The sequence below is a fragment of the Alligator mississippiensis genome, chromosome 1 (genome assembly GCF_030867095.1).
Source record: "Alligator mississippiensis isolate rAllMis1 chromosome 1, rAllMis1, whole genome shotgun sequence".
Lineage (NCBI taxonomy): Eukaryota > Metazoa > Chordata > Crocodylia > Alligatoridae > Alligator > Alligator mississippiensis.
This window is the reverse complement of record NC_081824.1, coordinates 190,856,559-190,875,943: the sequence shown is the minus strand read 5'-3', so window position 1 is coordinate 190,875,943 and position 19,385 is coordinate 190,856,559. Positions and strand designations below refer to the sequence as shown.

Genomic DNA, 19,385 nt, shown 5'->3' with positions numbered 1-19,385 from the left:
TGGAATTAGACTCAGAGTGTAAAATTAAATACTTCTATGAGCCTTAGTAGGATCAGAAATTCAGTTTACAATGCACATGTTAATTTAGAATTACCTTAAAAACTCACACAGCACGATGTATTGGTTGACTTGGCATAAAATCTAAACAACACTGTTGCTGTACTCTTCTCTCCAGAGCACAGAAATTGTACACACTGGTCACTGAGTACAGTTCCCTACAACAGCATGCAACCATGTAATAACTGTTGGACCAAAAGGGACCATCAGAAGATCCACTTGCACCACCTGATCTATGAACCACTTCAGCAAAACAGCCCATAAACAACTCATAACTCATTCTTCTCAGTCACAAAAGACAGCAATTCAGAAGTAGGTCTCTCACAGTACCACTCTCTTTGAAACAGTGGCTAAAGTACCTTTTTTCTAGAAATTCTCCCTGAAGTGTTAACTGGATGCACACTGTGCTATAACCTCAGTGAAAAGAAACAAGTTATGATCAAATAGGCAGCCTTCCATTTCAGATATAATAGAACAATTTTACATGCTTCTTGCAAGTGAATTTTCATTTTAAAAAATTGATAAATAGGGGGGTGCTTATACATACGTGCACACACACACACTCCTGCTCAACTCCCACTGGGAAAGGTCAACAAGATCAAATTTATATGCAAAGCAGTTTTTTGAAATGCATTACCCTGCAGTAAGAAACGCTTTGCCCCTCAGAAGTGCCTTCTTCCACTTGAGAATTTCAAAGTACTTTACAAGTTTAGCTTCACATGTACAAAGTAGGCAATTATCAGACCCATTTTATGGATCCAGAAACTAACTTGCACAGAGGTTAAAAGAGAAACTTATTCAGGCTTTATGGAGTCTTACATGGAAGTCAAACTGGTGATGTTTTGCCTTCTTGGAGGAGAAGATAGTCTGAGGAATAAAACCAGGTTGGATAAACTCTCTGCTACATAAAACTTGGCTGTTCGAGGATTCAGAGGTGTGGGGGAGGGATACCCTACACAGCGGTATCCTGGGAAAAGTGGAGCGAGGCCAGAGGACCCGATATTCCAAAATGAGTCAGGGGAACTGGAACACAAGTGGCTGTGAAGCTTACTTCAGCCACTTGCCTGAAGAAGCTCCCATGAAGGGCTTCACATTCAACAGGCTGAGACCTGCACAGAAGAGTGGTTTTTAAACTTCCCAAAGTCACAGCATCCTTTAACATAACTTCTTCTGCTTTGGAAACTCTACCCCTATCCTAAGACTGAGGTGGAGCCAGGCAACCTGGCCTGGAAATAGCAGTGTAGCAGTGCACTGCCCCTTGGCCTCCAATCGCTCTGCAGAGCCTCCGGTGACCCAGGGCTCCATGGCATGCAATCTGAAAAACACTGGTCTGGAAGATTTGCCAATCCTTAAAGCCAGGTGGTGGCATGCCCACCAATAGAATTCACCTTTGCTGACTTCTCTATTTCCTAGATTCACGGGTAAAACACAGGCTCCTTCTTATATTATCATCGACTCTGGTAGGAGCAGGGTCTGGCCACAAGTCTTATTTAAAGAGGAAAAGCCAATGCCAAGGGGGCAATCTATATATTATCCCATAAGAACCGTAATAATATAAAAGAATACCATACTTACTCAAATCTGAGTTGACCCTGACTATAAGATGGCCTCCAATAATTGGAATTTATCTATGGAAAATGTATAAATGTGTTATAATTTTCCAGGTACAGAACCTATGACTGGAGGTTTGTCTTGAATCCATACACTTCCACACTGCTACAGCTGGGAATGCAGTAGACAGGGGTGGTCAGATGGCTGGAGGGAGAGGGGTTGAGAAATCAGGTAGCCCCTTTGCACTCTGCCCCCCACTTCTTCCCCTTGCAGACTTCCTGCCCCACACTGCCACTGGCATTCCCCAGCCTTAGCTCCACACAGCCTCTCCCCCTCACCTCAATCTCTGTCCCTTCCCTCTACTCCCCAGTTTCTGCTGCTTCCCTCCCTCCCCTACCTGACTACCAGATTCTGTTCAGGCTTGGTTCCCTCAAGGAGTACAACATGTGGAAGTGCAGGCTCTGCTGGCCATGCAGCAATGTCACTGTTATTGACTGTCCGGGCAGGAGCCATGCAGCAGCATCAGTGATACTGACTGTCCAGACAGAGGACAGTTTCCACGTACCCCATGCCCAGGAGGGAATCCAGCCTGAGCCGAGCTGCACCTGACAGTAAAGGGTGCGAGGGGGCAGAGGGGAAGAAGCTGCAGAGGGCAAGTTTGGGGGGGGGGGGGAAGAGCCCTAGCTCAGGGTCAGTGTCAGAGCCACAGCACCCATCTGCCCTTCCTCCGCCCACCCCCCCCCCAACCCCCAACCCACCACTTTGTACGTAAATCTAAGATGAGGGTTTTATTTCCCTAGGCTGACTTGGCGGGGGGGGGGAGCAGCACTTCATGTTGAATTTGAGTTAATATAGTATTTCTAATCATTTTGAAAATGAGTAAGCATTCTTATTTGCATGCCCTTAATCTGAGGCAATATCAGTTGTTAAAACATTGAGGGCTCAGGTTTCCTTACTTCCCTGATACTTCAGGAATCTAAGATGAACAGTTTACAGATAGGTATTAAAAATGAAATAAGAGCAGGTCATGGTGCTACTATGCAGGAATGGGTTTATATTAAAAAATGTTGGGCTGTTTCAATTTTTTCAATTGTATTAATGGAGTGAAGTGGGATAGTAGATCTACTGCCTTCTATCAATGAATATACTAAGGTAAAAGTGACCTATAGGATACATCAACCTAAGACTTTGTTTTACATTTATTATATTAATTAATGCAGTCAACATGCAAAAAGGAATCTGCTGTCTGAAGGTATGACCTTAGGAGCAGAAAAGTTTGCTCTCTATCTTACAGGATGAAACTATTATACATACACACTTGCCTTGTACCTGGTTCACTTATACACATTTTGCACATGAGTAAATAAAACATTATCAGCTTGATTCTTGAGACCCCTATTAAACTGTCCTACTTAGCAGGTCAGCTCAAATGCAGGGGAGAACAAAACCCAGTATATTAGCTTATTTTCCCAGCAGATTTTTTTTTTAATTTGGAGAGCTGGGTATATTTGATCTGAAAGATTAATGTTACTGGGTTGTTTTCTTTTCTTGAGGCTGGTATGAGTGACAGATTCTGACTTAAGCTACTATGAGAATGCACCTTATCACAGAAACATCTGACAGAATCAAGGGCTAAATACCACCTTCTTAGTGTTCTAGCCACCTTGTGATTTATCTGCTGAGTCTTTTCTCCAAGCTTTACTTCACAATGTTGTTCAGGCCACTGTGAACTTTTGTCGAATTTAAGGCCTCCAGCCTAATGTTATGCTTCTAGTTAAAAATAAGATGTCAATTTTTTTAAATTGTTTTGACTCTGGAGACAGAATGTTGTTTTGAAAGGGACTGTAAGTGCAGCTTGCTAGGAATTTTTCTGTATTTTTCTAACAAAAAATTGTTAAAATTTCTCAGGTTCAGTATGGAGTTTCAAGTCACAAAAGAGAGAGAGAGACCCCAGAACAGTAAAAGATACAGCAATGTGGGAACTGATAGGGAATATGAGACACCCAGGTTCAAGTCTGCTATTGCCACTCTCTCAAATCCCAAGTGAGTATCTCAGCCATATACACTGGCAATTCTGAGTGGCATTGCCACCAGTCTTTTTGTTGGAACAGCTCAATTTTCTTTAAATAATTAAATATGCATTGGACCAAGGACATGAATTTGAGTCATCTATGGTCCAAGTGAGGTCTTAACTACTGTACTATACTCACTGGGTGCATCTACATATGTGCTTTAATGTGCAGTAACCTATTTTACTGTGCATTAGAGCATCACACAAAAACTGTGCTAATCCACTAATGTGCAGTAAAATTAGGCTACTGCGCATTAAGCCTCACTAAAAATGTGTGCACTTTCACTACTGCACATTAGGGGAGCCTAATGAGCATTTATGAACATGTAGATGCATCCACTTTCTCTGATTATTTATACAAAGTAGTGCACCTCTAGCAAAAGAAACAGATCCATCCAAAAATAACCAACAGTTTGATATTTAGGGCACTCACCTAGAATTCTCATGCCCAGGTTTGTGACCAGAACACCAAGCTACTGGCTATTTGAAGTAGATCTCTCTCAGTCCCTCTTCCCCTGCCCTTTCCCCCATTTTTGTGGAAAAAACTGAAATATGTTAATTGCATCCATAGTGTCAAACAAGAAATGTTTGAAATCTAAACCACCATTTCCCATCCAGCATTACTTGTGAACTATCATAGTGTTTGTTTATTGCAAAGTATATCTGGTAGAAGCATCATAGCAGCATCTTCAAACTTTCTTCCAAGTCATTTCTCCTCCTCTAGTTGTTATTTAAATGATAAATAACATTCATTTTATTATAAAATTTCTGGAAACTGAAGATTTTTTATACTGGCTTTTAAGATTTTAGTACTATTTTCTAAAGCACACAGAATCAGTCTAACCATGTCTCTACCACTGAAATTATTGATGAACTATTATTTCAATGACAGCAGGGTTGCTGCTGATGGGTACTCTGGACAAGAGTCACAATTGACATGGGTTATTTTCCATTGACATACATGGAGCAGAAGGATGTACTTGTGATTCTACATCAGGCTGTTGCCTAAGCAAGTCACTTTGTTTTCTTCTGTTAAACAGAGACACTAATACCTGGCTACCTCTCTATACTTTATAAAGCATGCAGAGATCCTTGAATCAAAGGTGCTCTAGGAATGTGAAGAATTAATCTAATGCTATCTGTGTAGATAGACACATAGACAGAGGGCACAAATAGGCTATAAACAATGAGACCTACCCAAAATAGCAACAACTTCATCATCTTGGATTACTTCCAAAGACCCTGAAACCACAAAGCAAAGGCTGTCCACACTCTCGCCAGCATGGTAGATGAGATCCCCTGGGGCACAATGGACTGTCTGAAATTCCATAGCTAGAGCGCGAAGACAACCGTCACTTGCCAGCCGGAATGCAGGGTGCTCCTTGAAAACTTTGCGGTTCAGATGCACGCAGATGTCTGCTCTCATATCTTTAGGGCAAATCTGTAAAACCTAAAAGGAAATTAGGTAATCACTTTGTGTGAAAAAGTCCTAGGTCATTAGACTGGCTATACACCTTCACAGTGTCACCCACTTTATATATTTACATATTTTACTATACGGGGTTTAGGAACTACTGCATTCTTCTCACAGATTTCCACCTTCAGTACAAAAAGCACCATAATACTAATTTAGTCTATTTTATAATACCAGAAGGAAAATAATATTTTATCTCAGCAACATGCTCTGCTGGATATTGAATTAATATGTTAATGCTACAGGTTTTTAAAACAGTAAAATTAACAGCACAGTAATGTAGAAAGCCTTCAATAGAATGCCAGCTAAAGCCAGAGGCTTGTTTTTGGTGGATATATTTCACTTTTTAATAAGCTATTCAATGAAAAGCCTGCACAAATTACACATTGTGCTCTACCTACTTGGAGTATGTGTGGGAAGCAGAGACTCAGATTCGTTTAACTAAATAATAAAAAATGCATTAACACATAGCGTTTAATCACAAAGAAGTACAAGCTCCTCACACCCTGACAGAAATGAACACAGTCCTTTAGTCATATAGGAAGTGGACTTACACCTATGGTGGATAACATTTATGGTGCTCCATCGCAGCAAGTTTCTGTATCATGTCTTTTTACGGCCATAAAATGGTGCCATTGTTTTAGTTATCCTATTGTGCACAATATCAGCTCTACTTTGGGAGATAAGCTGCAGACAGGGTTGAGGTGGAGACTAAAGCCTTTCCAGTGTTTGTACACATTTAAAATTACTACTGAAAATCCCAGAAATGCACAACATGAGCTGGAATTAATGCTACAACAGTTCCTGGATGATACAAACTCTAATGAAGCTGAAATCAAGAGATGCATTATTTGAGATAAATATTCTAATTGAGTACAAGGGGTTCACAACATTTCCCTCTAATTCACCTAATTAAGGAGCAGCTTGAAGTGCTCCAGTGAGCTCCAGTGTTACTTGCATGTATTTCTCTTTGGAAGAAAGAAGAATCATGGATTCAGTGCAAAGCTCACATGCAGTATGGGCAGGGGTAAAACAGGAAACAGTTGGATGACTGTCAGAGACACCAGGCACATCTACCAGAGACACTTTACTGCAGAGCTGACTAATTAGCTCCACAGTAAAGCATTGCTGTCTACACGTGCACTGCTATTAGGCTGCAGAAAACGAATTAACTCCACTGTAGGACAGTACTGCCCAAGGCAGCTATTTGTGAGTTACTGGGACCATGGTACCTTCATATCAGTGTTAACACCTCAAAGAGATGTGGAAGGGGATTGTCACAGTTTGCTTTCAGAATTTTCTAAACGCTTTTTGTTAAATTTGATTAGAATGACATACATGAAACTGGCAGACTTACCTTTGCTCCTCATTATTGATTCAATCCCAAACAAATAACATGGTCAGCACCAAGTCAAGCAATATATTGTGATGTATAAAATACTACAAAGATTGATTATGCAAATAAGCTCATCTTTAAATATTTGTTTTACTGGTAGCAGCCTGCATAGGGACAGACATTACACATTCATCGGTTTAAGTGATCAGAAACTGGTTTAAACCTGTAACAGAACAGATGTTCAGTGCACATAAACCAGTTTGAAAATGGCTGACACTGGTTTGAGATAAACCTGATTGAATGTAGTATCAGACATAACTGGATTTGGCTTAAACCGGTTTATGCAATGTCTGTCTGCGACGCCTTGCTGGTTTAAGATAAACCAGACTCCCCCAGCATCCTGGCATGCTCTCTGGGCTGGGTAGGGCTCTCTGCTCCACAGCAGGCCTGGCCCTTCCCCTCTGCTCCCTGGCTGCAGCTCCAGCACAGATTGCAGGCTGCTCCCCCTCTCCCCCTTACCACTTCATGCTAAGCAGGAATTCCCCCCTCCCCTCTGCCTTGCTGAGGAGGTGTCTGTGTATTAGCTAGCAGACCACATGCTGGCTATGGTCCCTGCTGAATCAACAGGTTGATTCTGCCTCTTGATTCTACAGGTAGCTGGTAATGTCCCTCTGGGGTTTTTTTGTAATGGGGTGATAAACACTGAGTTACAGGGTAATAAACACTGTTATCAATTCCCTGCTGGGTTAATCTAAGCATCCTGCTAGGGTCTACCCATCCGCCCCTCCCCCCCAGCTCAGTGCTGTGGAACGGATGGGAAGGCTGCTCTAGTGCCCCCCAGCTTCTAGCTGGAGCCACTGCAGGCATGTGCCTGCATGTCTGGGATGCCTTTGCAGTTACAAACCAGTTCAGCCTAGCCAGGTTAACCTAACCTGCAAAGATTGAATCAATTCAGGCTCAGGCTTTTTGAATGTCTGTCCTTAGCCCATGACATTATACACTAGCACTGGAAGCTCTGCAGGCATGTGGAAACAATATCATGTTTTATTCACTATGTGGCATTCTAGAACTTGTATATGAATGCAAAAATCAATGGAGCTGAGACTTGAGAATTTATGGACTGGTACAGCCATTTGTCAATCTTATATTGGTTAGCCCTTGTTAAAAATGCGACGGCTGATTTGTTTTTTCTCAATTTGCTTTATTTTTCAGCCATAAATACCAGGTCTTAAGCTCTGAATTTGTCTACATCATGTGTTCTCTTTGATGTCCTAATCACTGAAGACTTTTCCCATTTATTAAAGTAATTTTAGAAGGTGACAAGTCAAGTGTAATTTAATACGTCATGCTGTCTCCAAAGGCATTCTTAGGGTTACATATGATGCGTTTCCTTTTTAAATAGGGGGAGCCCAGGATCTAGCTTCTGTACTCATACTGGGTTCCCCCTGTTTAAAAAGGAAATTGTACAACACACCACTGGCAGAGGCTTTGCTTTCCCCACATCCATGTCAGGGCCAGGCATCTGGGAACTGCCCCCATGCTGCTGCCATGTCAGCCCCCACTCTCCAGCTGCCAGAGAGCTGCACTACAATCAGGTATCTGCAAACTGCATCTGTGCTGCCACCACATCTCCCCACTGCCCCTCTCCATCCCCTCACCCCCCAGCTGTGGCATGGGCACAGCTGGAAATTACTCATCCCTAGCATAGCTCCCTACTGGCTGGAAGCTGTGCTCATGCCACAGCTGCTGGGCAGGAGTGGGGAGAGGAAGGGGCACAGGGCAGAAGCAGTAGGAGTGTGGATGCAGTTTGCAGATACCCAGCTCTGGGGCAGCTCTCTTCCAACTGGAAACTGCACCAGTGCTGCATCCTGGCAGCGGAGGGCTACGGGAAGCAGTGACAGCACAGGAGCAGCTCCCAGCCACTGGGCCCCAGCACAAATACCCCACTGCTAGCGTGCTGCTAAAAACCACCTGGACCACACTGGACTGGAGCTGTGAGGATGGGTGGAAGTGGCAGCAAAGCAGGCAGAGCTGCAAGCTACCTGGCCCTGGGACAGCTCTTCACTTTCTGGTCCTAGTATGGGCATAGGCAAAGCCCTCCAGGTCCATGGGCCAGATGCAGTGGCTCAAAGGTCCAAACCTCTCCCATACACTGTATCCTGCTGACCTCTGAATTAAGCAATTATTGAGAAGGCTGATGACTGGAGCACTGTTGTAATTTTCCAAACAGACTGCCCTGGAACGCAGTGACACATCTCTCTATTGACAAAAGAGAAATGGAGACTCTCTCTATTAAAGCAGCAACCCACATGAAGACAATGAGTATATTTTGTCTGTTCTGATGTTAACCTGATAAATCTGTTAACTTGATAAACAAGATGAGTGTTGTAGTATTTCAGTGAATTAGGATGAAAATATTTTTCCTAATACCAAGAAGATCCCAAATCCCCTTTGTAAACATCCTTTATAAAGGTAAAATCTAGTCTATGTTAAAAACCTCTGTCTATATTTTAAAGCTATGTTGTAAGCCAGGGTGGCTAATGTGACACAAGTGGCATGAGCATCCTCTGTGTGTGGCAGGCAGCAGGGTGGCAGAAAGGGCAGAAAGCAAAGTAGCAAGTTGGGCAGAGAGAAAAGGGAAAGAAGAAGAAAGCAGAGCAGCAGATAAAGCAGGACCACAGGGCTGGGAGCAGAAAGCCAAGTAACAGGTCAGGCGTGAAAGAGAATCAGAGGGACACTTGGAACCGATATGGAACTAATTTGTGGCATGTCTGTCAAAAGGTTGACCCCAATGTTGTAAGCAAAACCTTATATATTCCCATCATGCAGCAGATCCTACATTTTGTACTTGCACATAGTTGCAAGCAAATTTCCATTTTTCAGGAAACTGTCATAATTTTCTAAATGATTTTTTTTTTAATTATAGTTTTAGGGAAATTTTATTTTGTAAGGTAGCATTGGGTTTTTTTTAATATTTCATCCTGAAACTGTATCTTTTTTCCTGAGATATTTTTACTCTATATTTATTATTTTTACATTGCCTCATTAAATGTCAACAGAAGAAATAACATAATAGTATGCTACTGCTGACATATCAAAATATGACAATCACTGGAATTACTTTTTTAAATGAAATAAAAATAAATAGCAGCTGCTACTTAGTATGGATTGAAGCACCTTATCTTATCTAGATTCAAGTAAGTTTCTCCCTTTCAATATAATGAAACAGCTTGACATATTCAGAAAGTTTTCAGAAGGTCACTTGCTTCTTCTAAAGTACATTTACTCACCTTTTCCGTATCTATCCCTTTGGACATTGACCAGGTAGAAACAATATAATCCATCACACGTTCACTCAGACCTTTGGGCACCTGGTAGAGCTTAAGGAAATCCCGGACACTGTTCAGCATTTCGTGGTACCTGTTTGTGTTGGCGTACATTTGCTGGAAGATGGTTGTCACATTGCCAAAAATGGTTGCATACAGAAGTGCTGTAAACAAAATTAAAAGAAAGTAAGAAAGGGAAAATGCTGGTCTATCCATCTTCTAATGTCTAAGTGCCATTGGGCAAATCTACATGAGACGTTACTGCGCATTTATTTTGTACTTGTATAATCAAGTACAAAATAAATGCACAGTAGTGCCAGCAAACACCTTTTAAGTGATGTTACCGAACAGTAGCTTAATGACACTGTGCAATAGCATATTAACACTGTTTGTGCTAATATATTATTCAGCCACACATATTATTTGGCTACTGCACAGTCAGTATCACGTGCAGATGCACCCACTGTCCTTTAATGTAGGGAATGGCAGTTCCATAGGAATGTATACAATTACTTTTCTGTCTGAGGCTGGCAAGGCCTAATACATAAGAGCATGATTTTGTGGGTCAGCTCTAGTACTGCATGTTTGGAGTTTCTGCATAATTTAAGATGGTGGGTGCTCAGAAGGGAAGGGACCTCATGAAACATTGCATATATTTGTCTTTGCCCAAGAAACAATTCAGAAACTTCAAAAACCTTATGAAAACTAAGTATAAGATACAAGACTTCAAGACACATAACTTGACAGCAGATGCTTTAAAATTTCAGCTACAGTTTATAGTGCCCATGTTAAAATGCCTTCAGTGACAGATTTCCTAGATTTAAGTACATTACTAGAGCAGTAAGTCAAGCCATCATTATCCAACTCAGTGTGGCAACAACTGTATGGAAGATGGAAAATATAATTTACAGCTACCATGGGTAAGTGATTTATAGATGCAACAGTAATAATACATAAAAACCTGCATTATGTTTTAATATTCTCCAGTGGAAGAACATTAAGATCTTAGAGAAGAACAAGAACAAGGGCACCTAGAGAGAAGAGTATTAGAAAAGCTTTCTGATTGCAAGGATTTCTGACTGCAGTCAGTTTAGTTTCAGTGGCCAAATGGTTTATTTATTAAAAAATTGTAAAATGAAATAAAATTATCCCATCATAATGTTTACAGACAGGACTTTAAAAAATCCACTTGCTCAGGGCACTAGGAGGAATGAGAGGAATGAGTAGCAGACTCTGTACTTGCACTCCAGCGCTGGGATCCTGGCTCTCCTCTCCATTCCCTGCCCAGCCCATCAAAGTGTAGCTCTGAATGGGACAGAGGCCTGTTAAGCATTATTGATCATACTGGGCACTGGAGCAGCTCAGTGAGAGATAAGCCAAGAAATTGCCAGAGTCAACTGGACAAGTGATGGGACCAGTCAGTCAGAGGAGGGTTGGCCAGAAAAGAAAAGTTAAATTCTGAGAATGATTTCTAGCATTTCAGAATTCAGTTTCCATGCATGGGAAAGAGAGGGGAGGGAGTCTTTCCCTGCATCGCTGCTCAGCATACCCGATATCTCAGGGTTTCCAGAACTTGCCTGGAATGGAGAAGAGCTAGGTTTAAGCTGCTTTATGACCCAAGCCAGTGAAGCAGTCTGAAACTGGCTTTCTTACATCCTAAACAAGCACTCTCACCAACAATGTAGAGTCAGTTTCTCTCTTGATTTTTCTTCCAGAAGCTGCTCCAATTTGTGTAAATAATTAAATATTCCTTGAGCTAGAAAGAGACTGACAGAGAGGCCTAGTGATTAAAGCATTCGCCCAGCATGTTGGGGACCGAGATTCAAGTTTCTTTTCCAAATCAGTGAGAGAAGGAACTTTAAACTGTGTCTTTCACATCTTATACAAATGGCCTAATGCTTAGACTATTGGCTATTCAGGAGAATGGAGTCAATGCTGCTGCTGTTTGGTACTGTCCAGCAGTGCTGTTTCATTCCTCCTGAAGAATTAATCCTATGGACAATACCCCCAGAAATCACACTCTGGGGTCCAAGTAGTGGAGCCCAATGCTAAAGAAGACCGTTAGGAAGGTATGCCTCTTTCATTGCCCCAAATGTCCCCTGAGAAAACTTCCTATAAAAAAAATACATTCCCATGAAGAGTTTTCAACAATCAACATTTTCTAATGAAGGGCATTTTATAAAGAGCTGCTCTAATTAAAGCACCCAGAGCATCTTGTGTGTATCAGCATCCCTGCACTGAAAAATGGCAGCTGGGGTGCTTTAACTAGAGCTTGTCAAATGACCTTTAGTTAATGCATCCCACCACCATTTTACAGTGCGGGGATGCTGATATATGTGATGCTGGAGTCTGCTGGAGCGTGGTAATTACCACGTTCCAGCAGCCTCGATTAATCGAGCCCACTCCAATGCACTGTAATTACAGCACGTCGAAGCAGCCTCAATGCATGTGTATAGGTGCCCAAGAATTCCAGCAGTGAGCAGACGCAAGCAGCAGGTACCTGATCGGTGGTGAGAAGAGGATTCTAACCCACATCCCTCTCCTCATATTTCTTCCATTTCTGTGTTTTTTCTCACTTTTCGTCCCCTTCTCTTGCTTCACATTTTTTGCCTCCACTCCTTTGAGAGAACAACTATTTAAGTCAGGATTACAGCTGACTACTATTCAGCCATTTAATATACTTCAAGACCTCATAGGAGGTCTATAGTAACCTTCTGGGCTAAGTACAGACAGTCAAAAAGCCCGAAGGGGGATTGATTCAATCTGTGCAGGTTTCTTTAAACTGCATGGATTGGATCAGGAGAGAACAGGACATTTCTCCTTCTGTGGGGGGACATGGGGGAGGAAACAGATGTCTGCACTGGCCAAGACAAGAAGTCAGAGGGCACAGCTCCCTGCCTGTCGGATGTTGCTGACGGCAGCTGAGCTAGGGCCATCTTTGGTTGGCTGTGGGGCACATGTCTCCAATCCCCTGCTGTCACTGCAGACCGTCCCCACACTGAGCCCTAGGCTTCCAGAGTGGGTCATGGCAGGTCTGACAGCTGGGCCAGCATTGGCATGGGGGAAGCCAGAGCTGGAAGGGAGCGGGAACTGAGGCTTCAGCTCTGTCAGACCACAGCCTCTCTGCTTAGCCTCGGCTCTGGCTGGAGCAGGCGGAGGCGGGCACAAGAGGAACCAACATGGACACTTCTATAAGGACCTGCACAGCCGTGGCTCAGCCAACAGGCAGCCCAGAGCTGGCAAGGGTAGTCAACAGGGACCCTGAGGGAAGCTGCTGTGTTGGCTCTCCCCATGTCCCCTCCCTCTCCTCCCAGCTCTGGGCTGTGCACTGGCTGAGTTGCGCAGATCATAAATCGTATGAATTATTTACATAAAATCCTGCAGTCCAAATCCTGAGGTCCAGTTCTAACTCAGTTCTAATTCTGTCATGCTCCTCTTAGGATTCATAGTGACTGTAAGAAGCACAAGAGACAGCCCAAGAAAGCACTTCAAGATTTGTCCCAGTATAACCATTTAAATGTGATGACGTATCTATTGGCTGACTTAATCCTGTACAGCATAAGTAGAAGTACATTGTAAAAAAGAGAGACAGTGAGAGAGAAGTTTGAATTTGAGTGACATCATTGTAATAAACTAAGAACTACTTCCCTTGGTCCTCCTCATTGTTCTGCTTTAAATTCTTCCTCCTACAAAAGTCAACGTGAGTTTTCTTTGAGTTAGCACTGAACAAATAATAAGGTTAAGATGTTTGGTCCTTTGTAATATTTTCTCTCATTCTTTTTACGTATCCTAAAGAAAGAAAGTTAACAGAGCCTGGTATAAAGCTTTTTCCCATTCAAGATTAGGAATAGTACCAAGTATTTTTTCTCTCTCCTGGCTGTTCTGTGCATTGGGATTTACAGCAACAGTAATATTATATTATATGTCACATGTTAAAAGATAACTAGAGGAAGTAAAGGCAAAATGATACATTTAAATAGGATAGCTAATCAATATCCAATAACATTGCTTAATGGATTATATTCAATTCCAACACCTGCCATCTGAATTCTCTGCCACTGGTACAAATACATCAAGTATTTTGTGTAAGAGCAGAAGCTACTGCACAAAAATGGAGTGTTTTTTTCATAGTAACCATTTACCTCATGTATTTTTAGTTTATAAGTATTTGTGAAGGTGTGACTAATTTAGAAACATCATTATAATCATAGCTATGACTTATGTTGTATGATTAAGCCTGACCTAGAATGATCTTAATGCTGAAGACACAAGCAAAGGTAGCTCTAGGCCAAAAAAATTCCCTTACTGTGGCAGAACAGAGTCTCATCCAACCTGACTCATGTAGAAGGGAATACTGCCTTGTGGTGATGGATCCAAATCAAAACCTCAGATCTGTGCTCAACAGGGTCCCAAACATTTCTACAGTGGAAGAGCCCAATCAAACAAAGACTCCTGAACATGAGTGTCCAAAGAGCAGTTCTAACTTTTCCCAAATAAGCTCAGTAGAAACTCTAGATTCAAAATTTGGATATCAGTTTAGGCTCAGGTACAATGCTCCAGTTAAGATCCACATCTGCTTTTACAGAACCAACCCCTTTCCTCAACAGAGGCAGAACCGCTATGACCCAGTCCTCCAGGCGGGCTTCACCCTTCTGTGCCCTCCATAAGGGAATACTGGGGGAGTCCCTTTAAAGTTTTGGTTCAAGCTATATGTGGGAGAGGCAGCCCTCCTTCATGGACACTTCAGACTCTGCCCTGCTCCCTACCTCAACCACAAAAAAGAACTGTATTATGTCAGCTGCTGGTGAACAGTCCCAAATGGTGAGCAGGGCTCATAGGATCATAGGAAAATACGGATGGAAGGAACCTCATGAGGGCATCTAGTCCAGCCCACTGCTCAAGGCAGAATCATCCCTGACTAACCCATCCCAACCAAGTGCTTGTCTAACCTGCTCCTAAAAGCTTCCAAAGTTAAAAATTCCACAACCTCCGAGTAGCCTGTACCAGTGCTTAACCACCCACAGAGTGAGAAAGTTCCTCCTAATCTCCAATTTAAATCTCCTCTGCTGCAGTTTGAGTCCCTTTCTCCTAGTCCGTTCCCCTGCAGACTATTACAAAATCCATTCCCGCCCCATCCTGTCTTCTCCAAACTAAGTAACCCTAGTTTGCCACTTCCTCTCTCTCTCTCTCTCTCTCTTTCCCCGCCTCATGTTTTTCCCCTTTTGAAAAAAATCTAGCTTTCATGGTAGCATAATGTAGCATGTAAACAAGAGTAAAGAAAAATAAATTACACATGAATTTTGTTTGGTGACATGCAAAGAATTTTCCCATTTAATTTTGAGAGTAGCTTGAGGTAAATTGTACCTAAAAAGACGCACTATAAAAGTCTACATATATAATAGAGGAAAAGGAAAAAATGCTTTTATCAACACATTCAATATAAAAGCTGCTTAAATCACCAATATTTGATATTTAAATCATTTTCCTCTTTTCCTACTATGTGCTATTCTGCTACCTATTACTCAGGGATGAATTAAGCCCTGCAGCATCATAGTTTCAGCTCTGACTCATAACAGCTTTTCTGTTGACATAATACTGATCACAGAGTTACCAGCATCAGGAAGACCACCTGGAAGGAGACTGTGACTGTGCCAGGCATCAACAAGCCATGCTCTGGTGGGGAGTCTGCATTCAGTCAATACACTGCAGAACAGAGCAGGGCAGGGATAGCCAGACATAAGGTTATCCATGGGTTTCCGAGTAGCCTTCACTGGTGGGGTTTTAATAGAGGCTGAGGTGAGGGTGACAGTGCAGCACTACTTGCTGTCCATTGAGAAGCCAAGAAAACCTTCTGGCTTAAGGTCTGGAAATTGCAGCCCTTTTGTCACCCACCTTAAACATCAACTCCAGTTTCTCCACATAACTGTCCAGCAAAATCAAATGGCAGGAAAGGTCAAGTGACAAACAGTACCCAATATTTCATTTTGATTAGTATGATGTGCATAATCTAACAGCAATTTCCATTGCTAATTGCAGCTACTATGCTCCAATATTACAATTATCTTGCCAGAAGAAATTTAATCCTGCATACATGAATTCCTTATTAAAAATCCCAAACCTTATGATCCTTAATTTATCATTAGTTAACCATTTTATTAGAATGAAAGACAGCAAAAAAGAGGATTCTCACATGTTGGAGTTTGTTGTGCGGGTGGGGGGGAGAGTGTGTTAGTTTATTAAAAACTGGCTTGTAAGGTCTCTGCATAAGCTAGCTAGTTCTGTGCCCTTGCTTCTTTCTATGAGACTAATGAAATGAATCTATTATAACAGGGGTGTCAAACTAATTTGGTCCTGTGGCCTGCATGAGTGGTACAGGGCTGGTCCATGGACTAGATAAATGGCACAAGGGCGGTCCTGTGGGCTTGATCGAGACCATGGACCTCACCACCACACACTCTGTATGCCAGATCCAGCACAAGTGGTGCCTGCTCTGGCAGTCTGGGACCAGCACTGCACACAGCACCAGCCACAGGTAGTCTGGGACTGCACCACATATTAAAACCGTTTGTGACCCAGGCTGCATACGTGTATCTGGGGCTCTGTGTGCAAGGCCAGTCTGGCACACACCATGTGCCGAGTGTAAGTCAACTCCAGACCCAGAGGCAGCACTGGGGCCCAGATGATTAAGGCCCTGAGAAAATTGTGGATTTCTTGTTGAAAATTCAGAGTACATGCATGGATAAAGTATAATTTTTCATGGAATATTCATGGAACTACCATTGATCTTGGCAAATGGGTCCTGGTAGTTCTGTGAATATTCTGTGAAAAATGTTATTTTCCCCATGCACAAGCAGCAGGGCGGCAGGCACACAACCATAGGTGGCAAAAGCCTGGGGCTAATGGGACTTAGCGCCCCCCCCCCCCCCAAAGGCAGGGCAGTGCCTGGGCGCAAGCTCCGAGCAGCTGCAGTGGCAGGGTGGGGGCACACACAGACAGACACAGAGCCTGCAGGTGTCCTAGACTGCAGCCAGACTGAGTGCAGAGCACTTCCCAACACAGCAGGTAAGTAGGGGAAGGGGAAGAAGCATGGAGGAGAGGGGGGCAGAGGCAGAGGCAGGGCAGGGGCTGGATGCTTGGAGCCCAAGCAGCTTATCCAGGGGCGCAGGGGGCCTCCTGCCACTGTGCACACTTCGGGAGGGGCCCACGGAGCACATGCAGAGGTGAGCTGCCGCTGAGCACTGGGCTCTGCACGTTGCTGCCGGTGCCTTGGGAGCCAGTGGCAGCAGGCACATGACAGCAGTGCACAGAGTGCAGCCCAACCCACAGTGGGCAGCCCGCCTCCACCCCACACACATCTGGAGGGCAGGTCTCTCTTGAGGCCTCCCCAGGCCTCTCTTGAGATCTGCACAGTGACGGGAGCCCCACCACACACCTGGATGACTCCCCCAGGGCCCCATTCACCCTAGCCCCTGCCTCTGTCCCACTCCTTCCCTCATTGTAGGGGCTTTGATCTTCACCCCCACCATGCCCCTTTCCTAACTTACGTGCTGTGGTGGGCAGTGCTCCACATGCCATCTGGCTGCAATCTGGGCCGCCTGCAGGCTACCTGTCTGTGCGTGCCCCTCCCCCACTGCTGTAGCCACCTGGAGCCCGCAACTGGGCTGGCCCTGCAGCCCTTGGCTCTGCCCCACGTTTGGGGGAGCTAAGCCCCGTTAGCCCTGTCCTCCCACTGCCTATGCCCGCGACCCTTAAAAATCGCAGTGTGGGGCTAATTTCATGGTTTCTGCACAGTTTGCGAAGTTATCATTTTCTCAGGCCCCTACAGATGATGGAGCTCCATAGGGTGGGTCTGCAGGTCCTATTTTTGACACCCCTGTATTATAAGATGTTCAAAGCCCTCAAAGAAGTTCAGAGTTAGACCTTCTGACTTTTACAATAGCAGCCAAAACAGGCTCCTATTTTCAAATTCACCACTCATTCTTAAACACTCAAATTGCAGGCTTAAGTTGTGGCATTAAGCCTCTGCCTTGCATTGGTAGTAGTGAGGAGTTGCACTGCTCCATGAAAAGCTCTTTGGAGACACTGGGCCTAACGCGTTATTCTCTGGCAGCCCCTTCGTATTAGATCGGAATCACCTCATCAGCAGTTCTGGGTGGAGGGAAGGTTTTGGGGAAGAACAGAAGTGGATCAGAACAAGGAGAAGATGAAACTGAGCCAGATAGGGGACCTGCTTGGAGTGGGCAAATGCCTGAAAGGGGGACATACTTTAGGAGAGTGCTGAAAGTTTACCCAAGATTTTACCAAACATTGCCCCAGGACCCTACTAGTCCTTAATAGAAGAAGGAAACTCCCTTTGAGCCAGCACAGGGGAGAATCTGGCCCACTGTATCATAAGAAGAGTTTTCTATGCAGATCCATTGTAGGATTAATCTCACATGAGCCAGAGAGAAACTTCTTATAAAGTACCAGCAGCATGCATATTAAATATCATCCACCTATAATTTCACCAGCTAGACTGGTCAAACAAGCCAATGCACTCCTTTCAGCTAACATCACTGAGACCTCTGACAGGACAGGAGAGCTTTTTCTATTCCACTTGCATCTTCTCTGACAAAGAACAAAGCAAAAATGGGTCAACGCATTAACAATGCAGTCCATGTCATTTCACTTACTCCGGTGTTTTAATAATGTAAAAAAATTACAGCACAGTAATTTCTACAGCCAGTTATTTGCACAAATGAGTCATGAAGATCACGCACAGGTTGGAGAAATCTCCAAATAATTTTTAACATTTAATATTGTTCCAAATAAGATATAAAAACAAATAAATCCAAATGCCAGCACGTGTGTGGCTATCTCAGGGAAGGACACTGCTCTGAGAGTTTGATTTCAGAACAGTAAGAGAAAGAAGCTTCTGTCTGGGGTAATTCCAAGTTTCTCATTCTTCACAATTATAGATGTAAGTGCTTCATGCTGTTCCTGAGATGAATCATCAGGTTGATTATGATTTGTTTAAAATGCACTCATCCAAAGCTCTTAGCGCATGCACTTAGTGCGTGTATAAGCTGTATTAATAAAAACTATATAGCAACAGATGAGACTGATGTCCAGCAGTGACAACTCTTCTGAATCCTCCCAGATTTGCAAAACTTCACTGAACTGAACTTTCTACCTCTGTCCAGTAGTTGAAATCTGGCAATCCCATCCACACACCAGATCTACTTGACAAATTGTAAAGTCTGTAACTGACCCAGTGGTTTCATACTGAATACTTTTCAAAGAGTACATACTTGAGTTAACAAGTCATTTAAGTAAACGACTTTAAAGTATATATTTGTTCCAGGTATATTTCTTTAACAAGGTTCAGCCTAGATAGTCAGAAATAATTTTGAGCTGAAAAAGTGGTTGAGAGAATACTGAGATTGTACAATGTATTTAATAGATCAGCATAACATTAGGTCTCACAGGAAACTGAATGGAATGAAAAAAGTGGCTGAAAAGAGGCCTACATACCTAAAGCAATTACAGCCTAGTGATTTTTCAGATAACACAGTTATGATGTTATGTAAT

General features: G+C 43.1%; 1 protein-coding gene across 1 annotated transcript in view; it reads right to left on the bottom strand.

Moving 5' to 3' along the window:
• Nucleotides 1-4,667: 4,667 nt before the first annotated feature.
• KCNH1 (potassium voltage-gated channel subfamily H member 1) overlaps nt 4,668-19,385 on the bottom strand; it is a 46,548-nt gene continuing 31,830 nt past the window's right edge. Inside the window, exons 2-3 of the mRNA XM_059724255.1 lie at nt 9,780-9,979; nt 4,668-5,129 (exon numbers count right to left, since the gene is read on the bottom strand). Coding sequence (XP_059580238.1) covers nt 4,857-5,129; nt 9,780-9,979 — 473 coding nt within the window. The 3' untranslated portion in view covers nt 4,668-4,856. The remainder of the gene's footprint in view (nt 5,130-9,779; nt 9,980-19,385) is intronic.